Source organism: Peromyscus maniculatus, chromosome 2 (assembly GCF_049852395.1).
Source record: "Peromyscus maniculatus bairdii isolate BWxNUB_F1_BW_parent chromosome 2, HU_Pman_BW_mat_3.1, whole genome shotgun sequence".
Taxonomy (NCBI): Eukaryota; Metazoa; Chordata; class Mammalia; order Rodentia; family Cricetidae; genus Peromyscus; species Peromyscus maniculatus.
The window spans coordinates 164,554,839-164,573,736 of NC_134853.1; the positions used below are offsets into that span (position 1 = coordinate 164,554,839).

Consider the following 18,898-nt stretch of genomic DNA (forward strand, 5'->3'; position numbering starts at 1 on the left):
TCCTTGGAGACCAGACCGCTGGTTAGAAGTGAGAGAACCATCACGTGGTCTATTCACTGTACTAGGAATAAAAGAACAAGGGAGGAAGTGTCTGTGTCAGCTGCTCAAGCAACACTGAGTGGGCTTGCAATGACTTCAGCTGATGCGTGGGGACGACGGTGCTGACACAGATTGGAAATGAGTCTGCTGGCAGGAGCACAGCCCTGGGGTGAGGATGGAGACCGGTGCTGGGGCACATGTACTGGAACGTGAGCATGAAATGTTCCTTCCTGCAGGGTGCAGTGGCTGGTGTACGCCTGTAATCCCAGTACTCAGGAGGCAGAGGCAGGTGGATCCCTGGGAACTGAAGCCTGGTCTACATGGAAGTTCCAGGCCAGCGACTGAACTATTATTTCTACAGGACAAAACCAATCGTCACTTTACCCAGCTCTGTCACCATGATCACCAAGGTACACACCTCTGGCATGCCAGGTCAGCTCCCAGGGACTCAAAGGCATATATTTATTTTTTGATTCCTAATGTCCTCTAACAAAAATGCCAGCCTCCTCCCAATTAAAGACCTCTCTTCTGGGATGCTTTTCTAAAATCATACCAGGCACGATATGTCTTCTCCAAATGACATTCTTGACTTCATGACAGTGTTAGCATCTTTGTCTTCAATACGGCATTACACATTCCTTAAGGGAGGTCAGTGTTTGAGCTCATGCTTTGTAAATCCTACCTACCCCTTAGAACATGGCATTTTAGTAAGAATTCCAACCTGCCAAAGCTCACCAGAAAGAGACCAGCTTTGCTGCCATACCCTGCTGCAGAACACCATACCCTCTCTGGCAGCACCCCTACTTAAGACCACAAACAGAATGAGCTTGTCCCATTTTCCACAGACAGCCCTTTGACCTGCTTGTCTTCCAGATCTAACTATTAATATCTCTCCATTTCACTCTCAAAAGTATTCCAATTTAAACAAAAAAAAAATTATCTGGTTACACTACACAGATAGATGCTAGAGGCCTTTGGGATGAGATGGGAGAGGAGCAGGGAGGAAGTTGTACCGTTACCTGCCTTTGTAATAAGCCATCCAGACAATGCTGATCCCAAGCCAGGATGTGGGACCACCACCATAAATAATGGCCATACTGATACCCACGATCAAGCCACAGATGTACACCTTACTTAGCATGTGACCACAACTAGTTTTGTGCTGGGTGTTGGAACATTTACCAGATCATGCGTGTATGCTTTCGTTGTACTTACCAATCATCTCCACGTGTGCTACTAATTTGGACACATTTGCCTTAGCCAGCTCACTGGTGGCCTTGCTCAGCACAAGAGAAAGCGAATGAACCTGGGACACAAGGTACAAAGCAAAAAAAACAGAACGGGTGAGAATGGAGACAGGCTTGGAAAAGTGAAGATAAATCTTTTATTATTTATTCAGTGTGTGTGTGTGTGTGTGTGTGTGTGTGTGTGTGTGTGTGTATGTATCTGGGCTTGCACATGTGTTTGGAGATCATAGGATAATGTGTGGGGATCAATCTTCTCTCCTTCCACTTCTTCCACTGTGTGGGTTCTGGGACTCGAACCCAAGATTGTCAGGCTTGGTAGCAGGCACTTTCACATGCTGAGTCATCTCGCCAGCTCAAACCTTTTCATGATGCCAATTTCATTTGTGCCCAAAGCAGAAGTTTCAGTTCAGATTCTATGTTCCTCTGTTGGTGGTGGAATGTTACACGGTATAAAACAAGGTTTCCCATCTTAGCAATTAATTGTTAGCAGTGCATAGTTCTGTACTCACAAATCTGTAAAGTCAGGTCTCCTCTAGAAAATCTATGTAGGCAAATGATGAAAACGGCCTGGAATCCTGCCTAATGCCTTTGAACCCATATTTAACAGAGGTCTATGGTTAGCAATGGGACTTCAGGGGGCAGGGACAGTATCCTCTTGTCTCGAGAATAGAATTCTCTGACAGAGAGAGGCTGCACTACACTAATTCCAACTACTGAAAATACTTATATGTCTAAGAATTTGCTGGGTCAGTCCCCAGCTCCTCTGCCTTAGGGGCCAGGCTCTGATGGAAGAGAAGGAAGGAGCAGGAGACAGAAGAACATGTGCGCCACACACCCCTTTGTCCTCAAAGGATTCACAGAGTAGGAGTTGACAGATGGGTAGGAAACACAAAGAGAAACAAGGAAAGGGAGAGCAGAAAGGAGGAAGAGCACCTATAAAAGGCACAGGAAGTGGAAAGAGCACTGTCATCAGAGCAGCGACCTCAGTAGGAGATGTTCTCATTCCTCTGACAGGGACCACACAAGGATCAAGACATCAAGGTCCCATAAAAAGGGAAAATAAGATCCTTAAGCAGTGAATCTCCTGGGATTACACACCCTGAGTCTAAAGATGCTGTGTTGAAAGGAACCCCACTGTGACCACCTGAACCCGCTTGACAGCACGGCACTTCACATCACTGAGAAGGACCAGCTGTCCTCAGAGTGACAGGAAGCACTTGCCACTTTGGTGCTATGTCCTCTCCAAGAAGTGCATCTGAATCAGATGCACACAGGAACTTCCAATCCCAAACAGGATGGAGTTGGGTAGGAAGTAGGAAAACCACTAACGTGGAGTGCAGCCCCAGCACAAGCCCGAGTTTCCTAACAAATTGATGCACAGGGTGCTGGGAGACACAAGAGACTAAAGAAACAGGACAGCAAATGTAACACATGGACCCTCGTTGGACACTGACTCAGATTTTTATGTGCTGTTTTAATGACTTTTCATTCTGTAGCTGGGAAAACTTAACTCTCAGAAAAGCCTAGCACTGCAGAGACCAAAGGAAAGGCCTCAAGTCTCTCAAATCATTCATCCAGGAAAAGACATTTGTGCAACATTCTGGAAATCTGAGTGTGGCCTGATAGTGCTGTATAACACCAAGGCATGTCTGTCAATGTAGCAAGACAGACAATGATTGTGAATTTATAGAAAAATATCCATTTTTTTCTAGAAACAAAAATGGGGGTGTAATGGTATCTAGAATTTTTTTTAAATTTTACTTTAGTTTTTGAGATAGAATTTCACTATATAGCCTTGGCTTTAATTTTTTAACATTTGTGTGTGTACGGGTGCGTGTGCGTGTGTGTGTGTGTGTGTGTGTGTGTGTGTGTGTGTGTGTGTGTGTGTGTGTGTGTGTGTACAGGCATGGATGTGTACACATGTGGAGGTCACAGGACAACTTTCAAGAGTCAGTTCTCTTTTTCTTCCATGTGAGTCAACAGCTTGACGGCAGATACCTCTACCCACTGAACCATCTGACCTGCCCTAGAATTTGCTTTAAAAGATTTCAGTGAAGAAAAGGGAATAAAGGTGATGTGATGGATTCTAGTGTTGGGAATATTGAGGTTCGTGACTCGTTTCCTCTGTGATACATTAGAAATCCATCACAATAAAAATGTTCAAAATTCTTGTCTCAAAAAATACATTGTGAGAAGCACTAATGCAGTCCTGGGCTCCTACAGTAGCAGACTGTGCAAAGGTCCCAGGAGCACACCACATCCTACCACAGCAGGGAAGGAGTCCTGAGGCAGGTCCCCACAGGCACCAGGAGAATAAAGTCACCTTTATAACACATCAAATGCAACCAAAGAATGACTGAACGCTGCCACCTCGAGTCACCGTGCTAGGCCCAATGCCCCAGAGCCTCAGAGCGTTCACCCACCCACCAAGCAAGAGGCAGAACTGGCTTTTCCAGCCAACTGAGTATGAGGTAGAACTGCCTGCGCCCGCCCCCTACCACCCTCCCCATGCCCCCACCTCTCCTCCCAGGCTTCCCCCTTCTAGAGGAGTGAAGCCTGCTGTGGGTCAGAGAAGCAAGACAACACCAACATGGGGTAATAGAGTTCCCTTCCTCGCTGTTCCCAGCAGTACATGCAGGCCGCATGCACCAACACATGTAAATAAAGACCTTCCTCCCCAGGCACACAGAGTGACCAGCTGCTGGTGCACAGGGGCCAGAACTCTGGACAGGCCTTATAACTTACAACAGGCCTGTATTGTCCCACACAGTCAACTCAGTGTACCTGACTACTGTTCCATCATACATTGCAGAATGCCTTAAAATGCTACCTTACGGGTTATTTTTTAGTATTTACAATGTGAATATCAAGATTAAGTTACAAGCATGGCAACCCATGTCATAATAAAAACTGTAATAGCAACCATTCACTGGATGCTTGCTATGTGCCACGTACCATGTGGAGGGTCTCACACTAATCTCGTCTAATGCCTGAGACCACCCTCTCTATAGGCACTGCAGCACACCACCCAGTTTCCTAGTGAAAAAACTCCCTCATTCACCCAAGACCACCGCTGCAGGTTCCAGTGCCGAGCCAGGATTCCAAGAGACAATCTAACTTGGCACACTGCATTCCACAGCAGCCTACAGTGGGCCCGGTGATGCCAATAATGCTGTGAGAGGGTGGGGAGCTAACAAGAACGGCACACACAGAAGCTGCTACGTGCACCAGACACCGCTCACATCGTGACAGAAGATGGACGGTGAGGAAGGAAGCTAAAGACACAAAAAGGATTCCCTGGAGTCGCATGGCCCGGAGGAAGACAGGCTGCTTAAACGACATATTCCCTCTTCCTTCAGATGGGCTTTACAACAAAGCCCTTTCCAAGACATCGATGTCACAAATGTCTATATTTCTCAACAGCCAGACACAGACTACACAGCCCTCAGCCAATGAGAACTCTTTTCCAGGATAAATGTAAAATGCTCACTTTTAGATAGGATTCAAACTCATCTTCAGAGGATAACGATACCTTGAGATCCAGCTTGGAGTTCACTGGCTCCTGGAGCTCAGACTCCATGGCAGCGCTGGACTCCGACTTCACATTCTGTAGAGGGCCCTCAGGCGGCACCTTCATGGCATGGTTGTCTGCAGTGGAGCCAATCCCAAAGAAGTCCAGAATCACCACCCAGGTTTGCAGGGTGATTAGCACATCCAAGCAGTTAAAGTCAACATCGATGCTCCGGTTAATGCGATTGTAACTAGAAGAGAATTCTGGGTGTTTTTTATCCACCAAGAATATATTGATGTGGACCAAGGAATCGTCAAATTTATTCTTTCCAGCAAGCACCTTGGGCTCGTCCACTGTGGGAGAAGGAGGTGGGGTCAGGGGGTAGCTGCTGTCCTGAACTTCCTTTTGCTTTTTCCGAGATGTGGAGATGGGTCTTTGATACAACTGAAAGACGTTAGGAGCTTCCTCCATGTGGGAAGGGAGAGACCGGGGCATGTCGGGATACTCCACAGTGGATACCGAAGGGCAGGATTGGGAGAGATACTCCTTCTGTGATAAACTAGATGGCTTGGGAGCCCCTCGAGACACCATCAGGCTCTTATATTTGGAGTCTGGATTCTTCTCCAGTAAGTCTTCCATGAGGAGTGAGCGCAGGGCAATCTGAATGGATAAGGTCTGCGGATGGTCTTTACTGAACTCCACCTCAAAATCCTGAAACTTTAAGCTCACAAGCCCTTGGGCCCCCAAAGTCAGGTCACCACTCAGCTGAACCTGCAACTCCGATATACAGAAGTTGGCTTGAATCTGAGTAAAGGCTTTGGCTTCCTTCACAGACAAGGACTTCTGAGAGGTGCTGGAGAAGCTGGAATGGCTGAACAAGCCGTTCTCCTTCCTCTCCACAGAAGGTTCTCCACAGGAGCTGAGTGGGGGCAGCGGGGAGTTAGGGCAGGGGGAGGATGGGGCACTGGCTGCAAACTTATTCAGATCTTCACTGTACACAAGGTTGTCCAGCGTCTGTAAAACCTGCTCGTACACGTGCTTGGCTAACACCACCTGCATTCAAAGGGAACAACCAGTTACTCCAGAACCATCTTTTAAAATGTACTTGTAATTTTGTGTATGGGGGTGTATACAGGAGTGCAGGTGCCCATGGAGGTTAAAAGAGTCAGGACCCCCCCCCCCCCAGTACACTTCCCCAAGCTCAAGTTACAGGCAGCCGGCAGCTGCCCAACATGAATACCAGGAACCTAACTCAGGTCTTCTGGAAGAACAGTAAGTGGCCCTAGCCACTGAACTGTCTCTCCAGTACCCTCCCACACTATTACTATCACACAGACCCTACACTCCCAGTTGGTATTTCTATGTTTACCAAGAGACTTTATGTTAGTTGGCACCAAGGACCATCATTTCTCTTCTGACCTTTCTTCTTTCCATTCACTTCTACTCACAAGGCTCTCCCTAGCACCTTGCAGAATAATCTACGCACATCAACGTGCAGTGAGTGCTCCTTGTATGCTCAAGTCAGCAAAGCCACTCTTTCTAACCACACGAAATAACTGCAGAAAGCAAGGAAGAGACTTCCAAAAGTCTAGCGTGGGCACAGCACATGTCTGAAAAACACGACTGTAAACTGCTGCACATCAGCCAGGTGGTGGTGGCGCACCCCTTTAATCCCAGCACTGGGGAGGTAGAGGCAGGCAGATCTCTGTGAGTTCGAGGCCAGCCTGGTCTGAGTGAGTTCCAGGACAGGCTCCAAAGCTACACAGAGAAACCCTGTCTCAGAAAGGAAAAAAAAAAAAAAAAAAAAAAAAAAAAAAACTACCCAGATCAGCAGTCAGTGGGACAAAGAATGGTTAGTACTTTTCAAACAATGATCTGATCTGCAATTATGTTTTTTCTCTCTTACAGTTTCCATTGTTGGGACTGGGGTGGGACCCAGAGCCCTGTGCACGTCAGGCAAACACTGTCACTGAGCTGCACCCCTGGCGTCTTGCTCTCTTTTAGTTAGAATTTCTTATTTAAAAATATTTTCAAGTACATCTTTTTTACTAATTAAGGGCAATTAACAGAGGGATCCCAACTCATAGATAGAGAAATTGTGACAGACTTGGAAAGTGACCGTTCTATCACCCCTATTTAATCTTCATCCCCACAGAGTTCATTAGTGGTGTGAAGCAAGAGAAATGACTGACAGGGAATTTTACAAGTGAGAGATCAGGCTCTTGCCACCTACACACCCTCATCAAATGCAGACATTGTGCGACAGCTATAATGTAACCGGAGGTGCCTGACAGCCCTGTGAAGTTCTGGGCAAATGAGAAGCAGAGCCAAGAAAAGACCCAGAATCCAGAGACGCCTGGGTAGTTCAGAAAGACACAAACAACAGCCAATGCACCATGCAGGCCATTCTGTAGGCAACTGACCAGTGTCCACAGAGTTATGGCATGGCAGATGGGGCAGATCCAGAGAGACCTAGAGACCTAAAGACACAGCCTCTAACTGCAATCTGCAGACCTTGCTTGGCTCCCGGTGCAAACAAACCAAAGTGAAGACATTCTTGAGAATCAAAAGCCATTATAATACATGGAGACACACAGTTCAGAGAAACACATTCCAAATAAACAAGATGAAGTGAATAAAGCCTGGGATTTGCCTTAAATGTTTCTTTAAAAAAGAAATGTTTACTATCCTTGTGTGTACCATGCAAGCATGCACAACATGTGTAGAAGTCACAGTACAATTTTATGAAGTTTTTCTCCTTCCACTTTATGTAGGTTCCGGAGATGGAACCTGGGTTGTCTTGCTTTCACAGCAAGCACTTTACCTACTAAATTATTTCACCTGCCCCTGCCCCAAACTATCTCATTAAAAAGAATGAGCCTAGTACTGGAAGGTAGAAACAGGAGAATCCAACATTCAAGGTCATCCTCAGGAACACATCAAGTCAGAGGCCAACCTGGGCTACATGAGATCCTATCTCAATAAAAGGGAATAAGGGGGACTGGAGAGATGGCTCAGTAGTTTAGAGCACTGGATGCTCTTATAGAGGACCTAAGTTCAATTCCCAGCAACCATACTCTCAACTATCTGTAACTCCAGTTCCAAGGAATTTGATGATCTCTTCTGGCCTCTGTGAGCACTAGACACACATGTGTTACACAGACATACGTGCAGATAATACACCCATACATACAGAAAAAAAAATTTAATTTAGAGAGAGAGAATGCTGGGGGAAGGTTTCTCACCCAAAGACCCACACCTAGGAGCTACTGATACAACAGAGATAGAGATATGTGTTCCTGGGTTACTTCAGAACAACTAAAAGACAAACTCGAGACCAACTACAGCCTGACAGAGGGTCCACTGTTCTAAGATCCTGAGTCCATGTGTTTCCTAATCTTACTCTTTCCTCTAGTCCTGTTAAAAAGGAGAAAAGATACATACACAGTTCATGCACACACAACTCAATTCGGGGAGGGAAAGCCTAATGGCTCAAATCACATTGTCCTACGGTCTAGTCCAAGTGTGTACAAAGTGGGGTGAGAATTACGTCCTCCTGGGAAAGAGCAACTGGCTTTTGGGCATGGGATTAGAGATCCACTTTCTTCCTCTGTGATACATAAAAAAAGCCACTGCCCAGGGACAAGATGATATGACAAAAGGATCCCATGTTGCTGAGGGATCCAAGCACTCAAGAGGCTGAGTCAGGAGGATTATGAATTCAAAGTCAGCCTGGGCTACACAGATGTTCCACGTCTATTAGAATAAGTTATCAACATGAACATGCATTGATGATTATTTCCTTGAACTTACATATTTTCTTCCAATGCTTAATATATACCATATATACCATATACATAAATATATACCATTATAATATCAGTACTATATACAATACAAATATAAAATAAATATGGATGGGGCTGAAGAGATGGCTTAGCAATTAAAAGCACTTGCTGCTCTTGCAGAAGACTCTGGTTCAATTCCCTGAAACCACATAGTAGCTCACAATCATCCCTAACTCTAGTTCCACAGAATCAGGCACCCTCATCTGGCCTACTTGGACACCAGACACATACACAGTACACTCCATACAGGCACACAAAGCACTCACACACATAAAATAAAACTTAAATAAATAAACACAAACTAAATGTCCCTAATCTGAAATCCAAAATACCCCTGAAACCTTTCTAATAGCTGATACAACATTCAAAAGGTTTCCAACCTAAGAGCATTTCAGATTTCAAATTAGAGATCAGAGATGCTTGACCATAAAGATTTGCAAATGTCCCAAATACATAGAGCTCCAAAACCTAAAAAGCATCAGGTCTCCCACATCTCAGACAAAGAACACAACCTGATGGGCTGTCAACTGCCCTGACCTGAAAATCAATCCTGTGTTTGTTTACCTGAACTGGGTTGACAAATTTTCCTTCAATCTTCATGATGCTGGATGTCCCCAGGTCATCTGGACTGAGGGAGAAAGTCAGCTCAGACTCTCTCTCGATAGGGATCTTCTCCAGTTTAAACTGGATGGTGGTGTTGTTCAGGATATGAAAGGCTGGCAGAAGTGAACAAAAATGACAGACCATGAACACTAATATCTGGTTTGTTATTGAGGACCAAGTGTCCTGTATATAAAATAAAGCCCAGGGGTTATCTGATGGCAGGTGGCCTGGCAACTGAGTCCATGGCTGAGACCAACACTCACAGCAAGCAGAACCACAAGATGGGGGGGGGGGGTATTTTCATGACTTTTTCTGCTTGGCAGCTTCAAAATATGAAATATTACTGGCTGGCAAAATGACTCAAGGGCTAAATAAGGGCACTTGCTGCCAAGCCTAACGACCCGATTTCAATCTCTGGAACTTACATGGCTAAAGGCTGACCTCCACACACAGCACTGTAGTGTGCATGCACACGTGCACACACGCATGCACACACACACACACACACACCAAATAAATATAATTTAAAATGTATTTGATGTGGTAAACATTAAGTCAGTCCAAGGACTGACTACCTTACATTACTCTTAGCCATAAAAGCTAGTTTTCCAAACCAGACTGCCTCCATCCTTAGCTTTCAGAGATAGACACAGCCTTCTCATTAGGCCTTAAGACATCTTCCTAACTGAACGCTTTATTCCAAACAGAGAAAAAAAACTGTTTGCTAAGCATGGAAATGAAGCAGTGGCCAAGTGCATGCCTAGCACACTCAAGGCCAGAGGCTGGCTCTCTAAATTTCGAATGAATCAGGGAAGGGCTTTCTGAGAGCCACAGATGTTTTCAAAGGCATTACTTCTTCACCAATAAACAGTCTCTGGGACTTCCCTGATGCTGTAGCTGGACTGCTTGGGTCTAACTGTCTGCATCCAGAATACAAACACGAAAACATCATTCCTCAAACATGAAAACATCATTCCTTGAACCCTGCACTGACCCAATTAGAAGATGGCAGAGCAGTAAAGTTTCCTTTTCTATTTACGTGAATCTCTTGTGCTACCTTAGGCTGCAGTCTTTAACTAAGAAAAATGTACAGCTTAGAACAAAAGAATAGAAATATTATACAAAATGAGGTCAGACTACATCCGTTCACTGTAGCAGCTCTGTAAAGGAGCACTCAGCCAACTTCAAAGGACAACATTTCAAAGTACATTCGTATTTTGTCCAAAAAGAGAAAGTAAAACCATGCCAGACCTTCATGAAGCTGTTAAAACACCACTATGATTTTTCACACATTACCCAGAGATAACCCTAAAAGGGGCTGTGTTGTTTTCAGGGACACATATACAGGAGTTGGGTTGAGAACCTTTACACATACTCAACTCAGTTCTGCTTCTCACCTTGGCCTCTATGCAAAGATTCAAAGAAATCATGTCGTGTGAAATGAGCCTCCTCCTGACTGTTGGCACTGACGGACCCAGAGGGTGGGCAAAACGTCCGACTGACTTCAGGCCCAGCACTGTCTCTGCCAGCCAGCTGAGTGCAATTCAAAGAATAGAGTTTAATGTCTTTGATTTCCACCTGCAGGCGGTCACTTCTGGATTCGTCATCTCCTGCCACAAAATTCTGGATGAATATCTGTCCTAAGTGTCCCACCAGCAGCTCAGGACTGCCAGGCCTCCGAGGGATAGAAACAACTGGAGACTCAATGTTTATGTTCAAGATAAGCTTCACAGTGTCTGATCGAGGGGAAGGAAGGCCAAACCCATAGATTTCATTCTCCTCCAAGACAAAGGGTTCCCGGGTCTTCTTCGGGGTTTCGAAGAGTGACACCATCTCACTGTACTCGGCAGTCTTGGTGGCTAAAACTGTGGTGACTTTTGTGGCTGCACTTTTCAACATACTGCGAAAATTCTCCTCCAGCTCATCCATGGATAATGTCAACTCCTTCAAGAATTTAGCAGAGTGGTTATAATGCAAGGACGCCATCTTCAGGTTGAGAAAGCACTCCTGTTTTGATTTCTCAATAAACGTGAAGCTCAAAGCTTCGGTCAGAGCTACATCTTCCATCCTGACAAACACACTTTCAAAATAGCCAATGTCACTGACAATGTTCTCATAGCCTACGGAATTCCCAATGCTGACGACATACTGGTTCTTGACATTCTCTTGTGTCAGATCCATGAGCTGCAAACAGCCAAGGGATCCACTCATGTCAAAGGAGCTACCCATCGACACATTCACTTTGGTGCCACCAATACTGGCCGTTGCAATTTTCCTGCCCTGTCTCTCCCCGTCGACCATCCCCACTGTCCGAAGCAATAGGAGATTGAGTCTGTGGATTTCCACAGCGACCTCAGTGTTCTGCTCATACGTCGACTGGATTGTACCCTGTTCTCTAAAGCTTCTTTCAAGGTCGGTCATCAGAGGCTGAGGGCTCATGTCATCCTTTTCCTTAGGGAAGGACTTTTGAAGGAAACCAATGAGCTCCACAATTGTCTCTGGGTTTAAGATGATGTCCAAGTTATTTACCTGAAGGGAAATCACCTGCAGTGTGCTGTCCAAGTTCATGGACGGGCACTCTGAACTCACAAACTGATACTCCAGTTTAATGAGGGACTCTTGTTCTTTGGTGAGAATTTTCTCCAGGGAAACACTAGTGGCTGATTGGTTGTTGAGGGTAGCCACATCAGTTAGGAAGGCCACATTAGGTCCAGGGACAGGAGACTGCGCCCTGCTATCCCGGAGGCTTCCTGTGGGAATATCAAAACTCAGGTTCTTGTGGGAAGCCATCAAAAGGTCAAAATCAGCACCATAAGTCTGCATGGTGTCCACCAGGAGCAACCCATGAACAGTCAAGGACACTTCAGCATCATACGGTCTCTTCACAAAGTGAGCATTGGTGCCAAACACCTTGAGCACAGAGATGTAGCGGCCACTGCTCTCCACACCGAGCTGCATGCAGTTCACCTTGAATTCCGCTAGGAGGAGCTGTGACTCCACCAGCACCTCCCGTGTGTGCTGCTCCAGCATCACAATGCTCTGGGTCAGGTTCATAACTGAATCCTGCAAGCTTCCGCGCGGTCCTTCCTGGGGGAAAATCTTCTCTCTGATCTGGGTATCAGAGGGTTTCATTTCAGGTGTGGTGAGGAGAGCAAAGCAGTTCTTTAGAGCAGATATCTTGTCTTCATTGATGTGGATTTTTAAGTCTGGTAAGTTGCCTGAGAGCACAGCCCCAGGGTACTTGGGGTCTGACGTGTAAATCAGTCGACGTTCTAACTGCAGGTGAACATTGAACTTCTCAACCACGTGTGTCGGCCCCACATCGATGTCCTGCACTCGCTTCCAGTTGTCTCTCACGCGCCCCACCATGACCTGGAGGTCCATGAACGTCAAAGAGTACCTCTCGTACATCTGTGTACTCATCAGATGAGCCTGAAGCTGTTCCTCACTGAATTCCACTCCAGAAAAGGGTGGCGTTTTCTCCCCATTGCTGTTGCTGGTCTCCGGAGGTGGGGTGCTGGGAGGTGTGGCAAGAGGGGTCTTATACTCTTCGTCACTGAACTGATTCTCTTCAGAGGCCGAACCATCCCCACTTTTCCTCCTCGAGTCTTCTATGAGGGAAAATGAAAAGACGGTCAGTCAAATGTCTCTTATTTCCTCCCTCCCTCCTTCCCTTATCACAATAAGGAGGGCTGGAGAGACAGCTCAGAGCTGAGGAGCACTTTCCTGGACATGGCAGCTCACAACCACCTGGAGCTCCAATTCCAGGGAATCAGACGCCCTCTTCTGGCCTCTTCAGGCTGCTGCACACATGTGGTACATATAAACTCATACAAATATACATTAAAAAATAAATATTCAAAAAGAATCTCAACAAGTTGTAGACAAAGATATAAAACCCTGAAAACTCTATCATAATACATATTTCAGTACTTCAGAGGCAGAAGCAGGCAGATCACTGTAAGTTAAAGGCCAGCCTGGTCTACATAGTAAATTCCAGGCCTACTAGGCCTAAATAGAGAGACCCTGCCTCAAATTATGATGATGATGAGATGATGAGATGATGGTGGTGATGATGATGATGATAGCCGGGTAGTGGTGGCACACACCTTTGATCCCAGCTCTGGGAAAGCAGAGGCAGGTAGATCTCTGAGTTCGATGCCAGCTTTGTCTATAGAGCAAGTACCAGGATAGCTAGGCTACACAGAGAAACCCTGTCTCAAAAAAAACAAATAATAATAATAATGCTGCTGCTGGTGGTGGTGGTAATATATGGTGATGATGATGATGATGAAGAAAAAGAACACTTTCACCAAGCTGAGGTTTTCTAAGTGGATGAAATGTCAGGCGTAACACTGTGTATCTGCTATCCATTCAGTGTGAACTTACATATTAAACTGAAAACCAAAACACAAAGAGTAAAAATGTAGAGCTATGAGAAGTCCCCAAGCTCATGCTGGGATGCTGAGGCCACCAGCTACTGCCAACATCTTTGCACCTCGTCACTGGCAGGGCTGCACACAACTCTCTTATGGCACTCTCCAAATTTATATACATCTCCCTTTGTTGCAGTGTTCATTTTGTTTCCCTTCTAGAATATTCTTGTTTTATACAATATCATTATCTGACACATAAAGGTGGAAAGAGGCCAGGCGGTGGTGGCACACACCTTTAATCCCAGCACTCGGGAGGCAGAGGCAGGTGGATCTCTGTGAGTTCAAGGCCAGCCTGGTCTACAGAGTGAGATCCAGGAAAGGCACAAAGCTACACAGAGAAACCCTGTCTCAAAAAACCAAAAAAATAAATAAAAATAAAAAATAAGCCGGGCGGTGGTGGCGCACGCCTTTAATCCCAGCACTTGGGAGGCAGAGCCAGGCGGATCTCTGTGAGTTCGAGGCCAGCCTGGGCTACCAAGTGAGCTCCAGGAAAGGCGCAAAGCTACACAGAGAAACCCTGTCTCGAAAAACCAAAAAAAATAAATAAATAAATAAATAAATAAAAATAAAGGTGGAAGGAGAAAACCAAGAACACAAAGTTGTCTCTAACTGCCACATGTCCGATGACATGCATGCCCCCACACACCTACAATGATAAGTAAATAATATTTTAAAAATAAAAAATTAACTTCCTATCTCTAACACTAAGTATTAATTAGTTAATTAATGTTTATTATGGTGTAGAATGTCACATAGAAAGACAAAGAAAGCCATAGGGAGATACTCCTCCACAGTCCCAAGATGTCTGCAATCGAATGGTCAGGTGACCATTCGACAAGAAGGATGTGAAGAAACTAGAATCTTCACAAACCAGTCAGCATATAAGCCACTCAGGAAAGTAATCCGCTAGTCCCTAAAAATGTTACACGTTAAGGCTACCACACAGCTCAGCAACCCTACTCGTGGGTGAGCATGGAAGAAAACTGAAGATATGTTTCCACAAACACATGACCGGACTATTAGCAGTGCTAATATTCAAACAGCAGGGTTCTGGGGTTGTGGGTGAGGGTGTTGCAAATGCTTACTAACCAAAAAACAGGTAAATAAAACTTGATGTATTCAAAAAGAGACTAGTAAAGGCCATAAAAAGGAGTGTGATAATAATACACACACACACACACACACACTACAACAAGGATGAACCTCTAAAGTATTAAATTAAATTAAAAAGCCTAACATGAAAGGCAATGTGTTCAAATACTCCACAAGCATGAAATGTTTAAAACAGAAAATACAGATCAAGTTTGGCTGCCAAAGCGGACGGAAGAGGGTTAGAGACTGCCAGTGGGTTTGGATTCAGCCTGGCTGAGAACTGGACATTTGAAATGTGAATTGTAGCTCGTTAGTATTAAAGAAGCAACAAATGAACTTTTAGGGGGTTTTGTTTGTTCTTTTTCCCAGTGTTTTTGCCTGCATGCATATCTGTGCATCACATACATGCCTGGTACCCAGAGAGGTCAGTTGAGAGTGTTGGATCCCCTGGAACTGGAATTGAGGATGGCTATAAGCTACCATGTGGGTACTGGGAACTGAACCCAGGTCCTCTGTAAAACCACTGAGCCACCTCTCCAGACCCCAAACTTTGGAGTGTAAAAATGTTATGAAACTCTCTGCCCAGCTTTCCTTAGTGAAGCTCAGACAGACCAATGCACTGAGACAGGTTTGCTACCTCACGCTGACACTCCACCTTGGGTGTTGGTCAGAAGCATTCTTCCAAGATCCACAACAACCAGCACGGGGTTCTTGAAGGTGAAATCATCTGGAAATATCACCTGAGGGGCAGAAATGTCCAATCGAACAGTCCACCGCTTACTTTCCTCCTGTAAAGGCAAAATAAAACTCAGCTGTAAGCCTGCTCTAACCCTAAAATTCAGGAGGCAGGAAGACCAAAATTCAAGGCTAGCCTGGGCTACTTCATTTTAGCACTAATAACTGTGACTGCCAAGCAGCTTTCTGGAGGTGTCTAAACATTCCTGAAACCCCAGCCAGGATGCCAGGCCTCAGGACTGAAACACAAGACACTTGTACTTGTTATAAGTGTCTGAAGACATTACCACAGGTAGATGTTTTAAGTAGAGAGGAAAAGTCAGCAAATTACTAATTTGAGGAGTTGTTTGTACTGACTGATTGCTTAAGAGAGCTTTTGTTTGTAATTTACAAGGCTTAATACTTTGTGAAATATCAGAGAAATCATGAAATACAAATCAACATTGAAATATGAATACTTTTATTTATTCACAGACACTAGTAATCATAAACTTTCACCGGGCATGGTGGCACACACCTTTAATCCCAGCACTTGGGAGGCAGAGGCAGGCGGATCTCTGTGAGTTCGAGGCCAGCCTGGGCTACAGAGCAAGATCCAGGAAAGGTGCAAAGCTTTATAGAGAAACCCTGTCTCAAAATCAAAAAAAAGGGGCATAAATAAATAAACTTTCATGCTAAAGTTATCTTGAGGAAAATATACATTCTAATATTTGTAATATAAATAATATAGCAAGTTATGAATTGGTAAATTCTTTCTGATTAAAATTGGCCTCAATTTCATGTATGTGGTAAAGGCTATTTTATATAAATGTAATCAGAAACCCACACCTGACACTGTAAAAATGGCCAAGAAGCTGAGACGAGATAGGTCATGAGCCCTAAGGGAAAACCTACTACTAGTATTCTACTAAAGCAACACAGTAATAAAATGACACCTAATGTCATACTGCTGTGCTCATAGTATCAGTGCATCACTCAATCCTCACCAGAGAAGCTTCTTTTTGCATAGATGGTAATTGACACAGAAACCCACAACTGAACAATGCAAAAAGTGAGAGACGTTGGAGCATCCAACCCTAGAGAAGATGTCTTCATCAAACCCCTCCCCTCAAGACTCAAGGATCTATGTGGAAGAGGACACAGAAGAAATATTGTCAGAGATAGAGATGTCGGATGACTGCCAAGGAAACAGTCTACCAGGTACAACAGGACCAGTATACATAGGAACACAGAGACTTGACAGTACCCACCAGAACTGCACAGACAAAAGCCCATCGCTTAAAAGTCCCACCCCCAACCAAGAAGATATTTGCAAGTGATATCTGCTGGGAATGAGGAAAACAGTTTTCTCTAGTGGAGTGTTGTAGTGGGTAGTCGTTCCACCCTTGACCAGGAAGTGCCAACCCCCGTGAGGCTTTGGTAACTGTCACACCTACAAGGCAGAGCAGAGAGAGGACCCCTGAAGACCCAAGATCCAGATGGGCTGGCTCTTTTGGTTCCTGGATTTTGGACGCTGGAGGTAGATCGAGCAGAGTTCTCCAGAGAACACTACTGGACTGTGCTTCACCTTTCCCAGACCCTGTAACCTATCCCTTTACTTGTAAGTTACCCCGCAAAATAAACCTCCCTTTTAACTACATGGAGTTGCCTTAATATTTAAACCAATAGAGATCACTGGGTATATCAACCACATCCACGGTGGGCCCCATGCCCAAGAGAGTGAACTAACACAAACCAGACTCCATGTTTTTTTTGTGTGTTTTTGTTTTGCTTTGTCTTGTCTTGTTAGGATGTTTATTTTAATTTTCATTTGTTTGGGGTTTTTGTTGTTGTTGTTTTGAAATAGAAAGAAATAACATGAAGTTAGATGGGTAGGAATGTGGGGAGGATCTTGGAGGAGTTGGGAGAGGGAGGAAGAATATGATCAAAATGTATTGTAGGAAAAAATTTTAATAGAAATTAAGAGAAAAAAAAGAACACTCTTTTTTGAAGATAACAGGAAGGCACTGATAGCTGTAATTTATGCTGAAACATACACACACACACACACACACACACACACACACACACACACACACACACACACACACACACGAGGAAATAAGACTAATAACCCATCCCCCACCACAAGTCTTTAGGCATTCATTGCTTTGGAGCATCTCTGCCAACCTTCCAAGGTTCACAAGAGCCAGGCTTGTCCAACAGCTCCATCTACTGCCATGCCTGGGCAGTGCACTACCACACCCAGGGTCACAAACTGCCTCTGGACAGTTAAGCTGCTTCTTGTCTCTCTATTTAAGGTGTCCTCGAGTCGGCTGGGCACACAGCACCACAAAGTCACTACCACAAGTAGAGCACTGTTCTACTGAACACCTTTTAAAACAGTAAGAGGAAGGTTCTTCTGTGAACTACCTGCAGATTAGGTCTGGAGAGACACTCAGGCAAATCTTGCAAGTACCCTCAGAGCAAGGAAAACATGATCTGGTCAGCAATGTTCATTTCCTTAAATGAACCACTAACAGAAAAGACACGAGCTGATTGTTTTATGACAAATATAATTATGCATATCCTTTTTCTTTTTTTTTTTTTTCTTTTTTTTTCTTTTTTTTTTTTTTGACTTACCTAGTTGGCATAACTGATACAAGCAAGCCTATCTACTACAGGTCATGAACTTGTCAGGAAACATGGTTGCCTCTCCCGCCCCCAAACAGAATCATGCAAGGCTACTTACAATAAAATCTCCCACAAGCAATCGGTCAAGAGTCTGTCGGATCTCAGCCTTGGTCTGCATCTTCAGCTTGTTATACTGTCTTCGAGCTGCTTCAGCTACCCTCAACTCAAGCTCAGACTGATAACCAAAACCTGCAATATTGGAAAGGCACAAGAGGTCAGAACTTGCAAGTAGCTGGGCTACTGTCGCTTCTGCTCACACCCAGAAGATCCACCAAAGTGGGAAAAGACAATCAGTGACAAAAACAGCTCTTTTGTTTTGTTGTTCGAGACAGGGTTTCTCTGTGTAGCCCTGGCTGTCCTGGAACTTGCTCGTAGAACAGGCTGTCCTCAAACTCAGAGATCCACCTGCCTCTGCCTCCCAAGTGCCGAGGTTAAAGGTGTGGGCCACCACTGCCCGGCCAAAAACAGCTCTTTACTCTTACATGGTCCATCATAGGACAGCCAGGAGAAGGCAAGGGGGAATGGTGAACAGCCTTGTGGGCATGGATATACATGAGGAAGAGGTGCCTAACTTATTAGAATCCCTATAAACATTTCTGAAAACCCCAAACTGCTGTACTTCAAAATCATCATAAAGCAGAATATTGTATTGAAGGAAAACTGTCAGCCAGGTCATATACGGCTACTGTTGATATAAAAAGCCTCACAACTGTC

General features: G+C 44.8%; 1 protein-coding gene across 5 annotated transcripts in view; it reads right to left on the reverse strand.

Moving 5' to 3' along the window:
• Nucleotides 1-18,898, reverse strand: part of Vps13d (vacuolar protein sorting 13 homolog D) — a 233,810-nt gene that overhangs the window by 178,760 nt on the left and 36,152 nt on the right. For 4 of the 5 annotated variants that reach the window (XM_042272539.2, XM_042272538.2, XM_042272536.2 and 1 more), the window contains 6 exons: nucleotides 18,243-18,373; nucleotides 15,432-15,564; nucleotides 10,646-12,859; nucleotides 9,210-9,361; nucleotides 4,819-5,850; nucleotides 1,255-1,345 (listed from right to left, as the gene is read on the reverse strand). In XM_042272539.2, the coding sequence (XP_042128473.2) occupies nucleotides 1,255-1,345; nucleotides 4,819-5,850; nucleotides 9,210-9,361; nucleotides 10,646-12,859; nucleotides 15,432-15,564; nucleotides 18,243-18,373 (3,753 nt within the window). The remainder of the gene's footprint in view (nucleotides 1-1,254; nucleotides 1,346-4,818; nucleotides 5,851-9,209; nucleotides 9,362-10,645; nucleotides 12,860-15,431; nucleotides 15,565-18,242; nucleotides 18,374-18,898) is intronic. The other variant, XM_076565634.1, reaches the window with a different exon arrangement.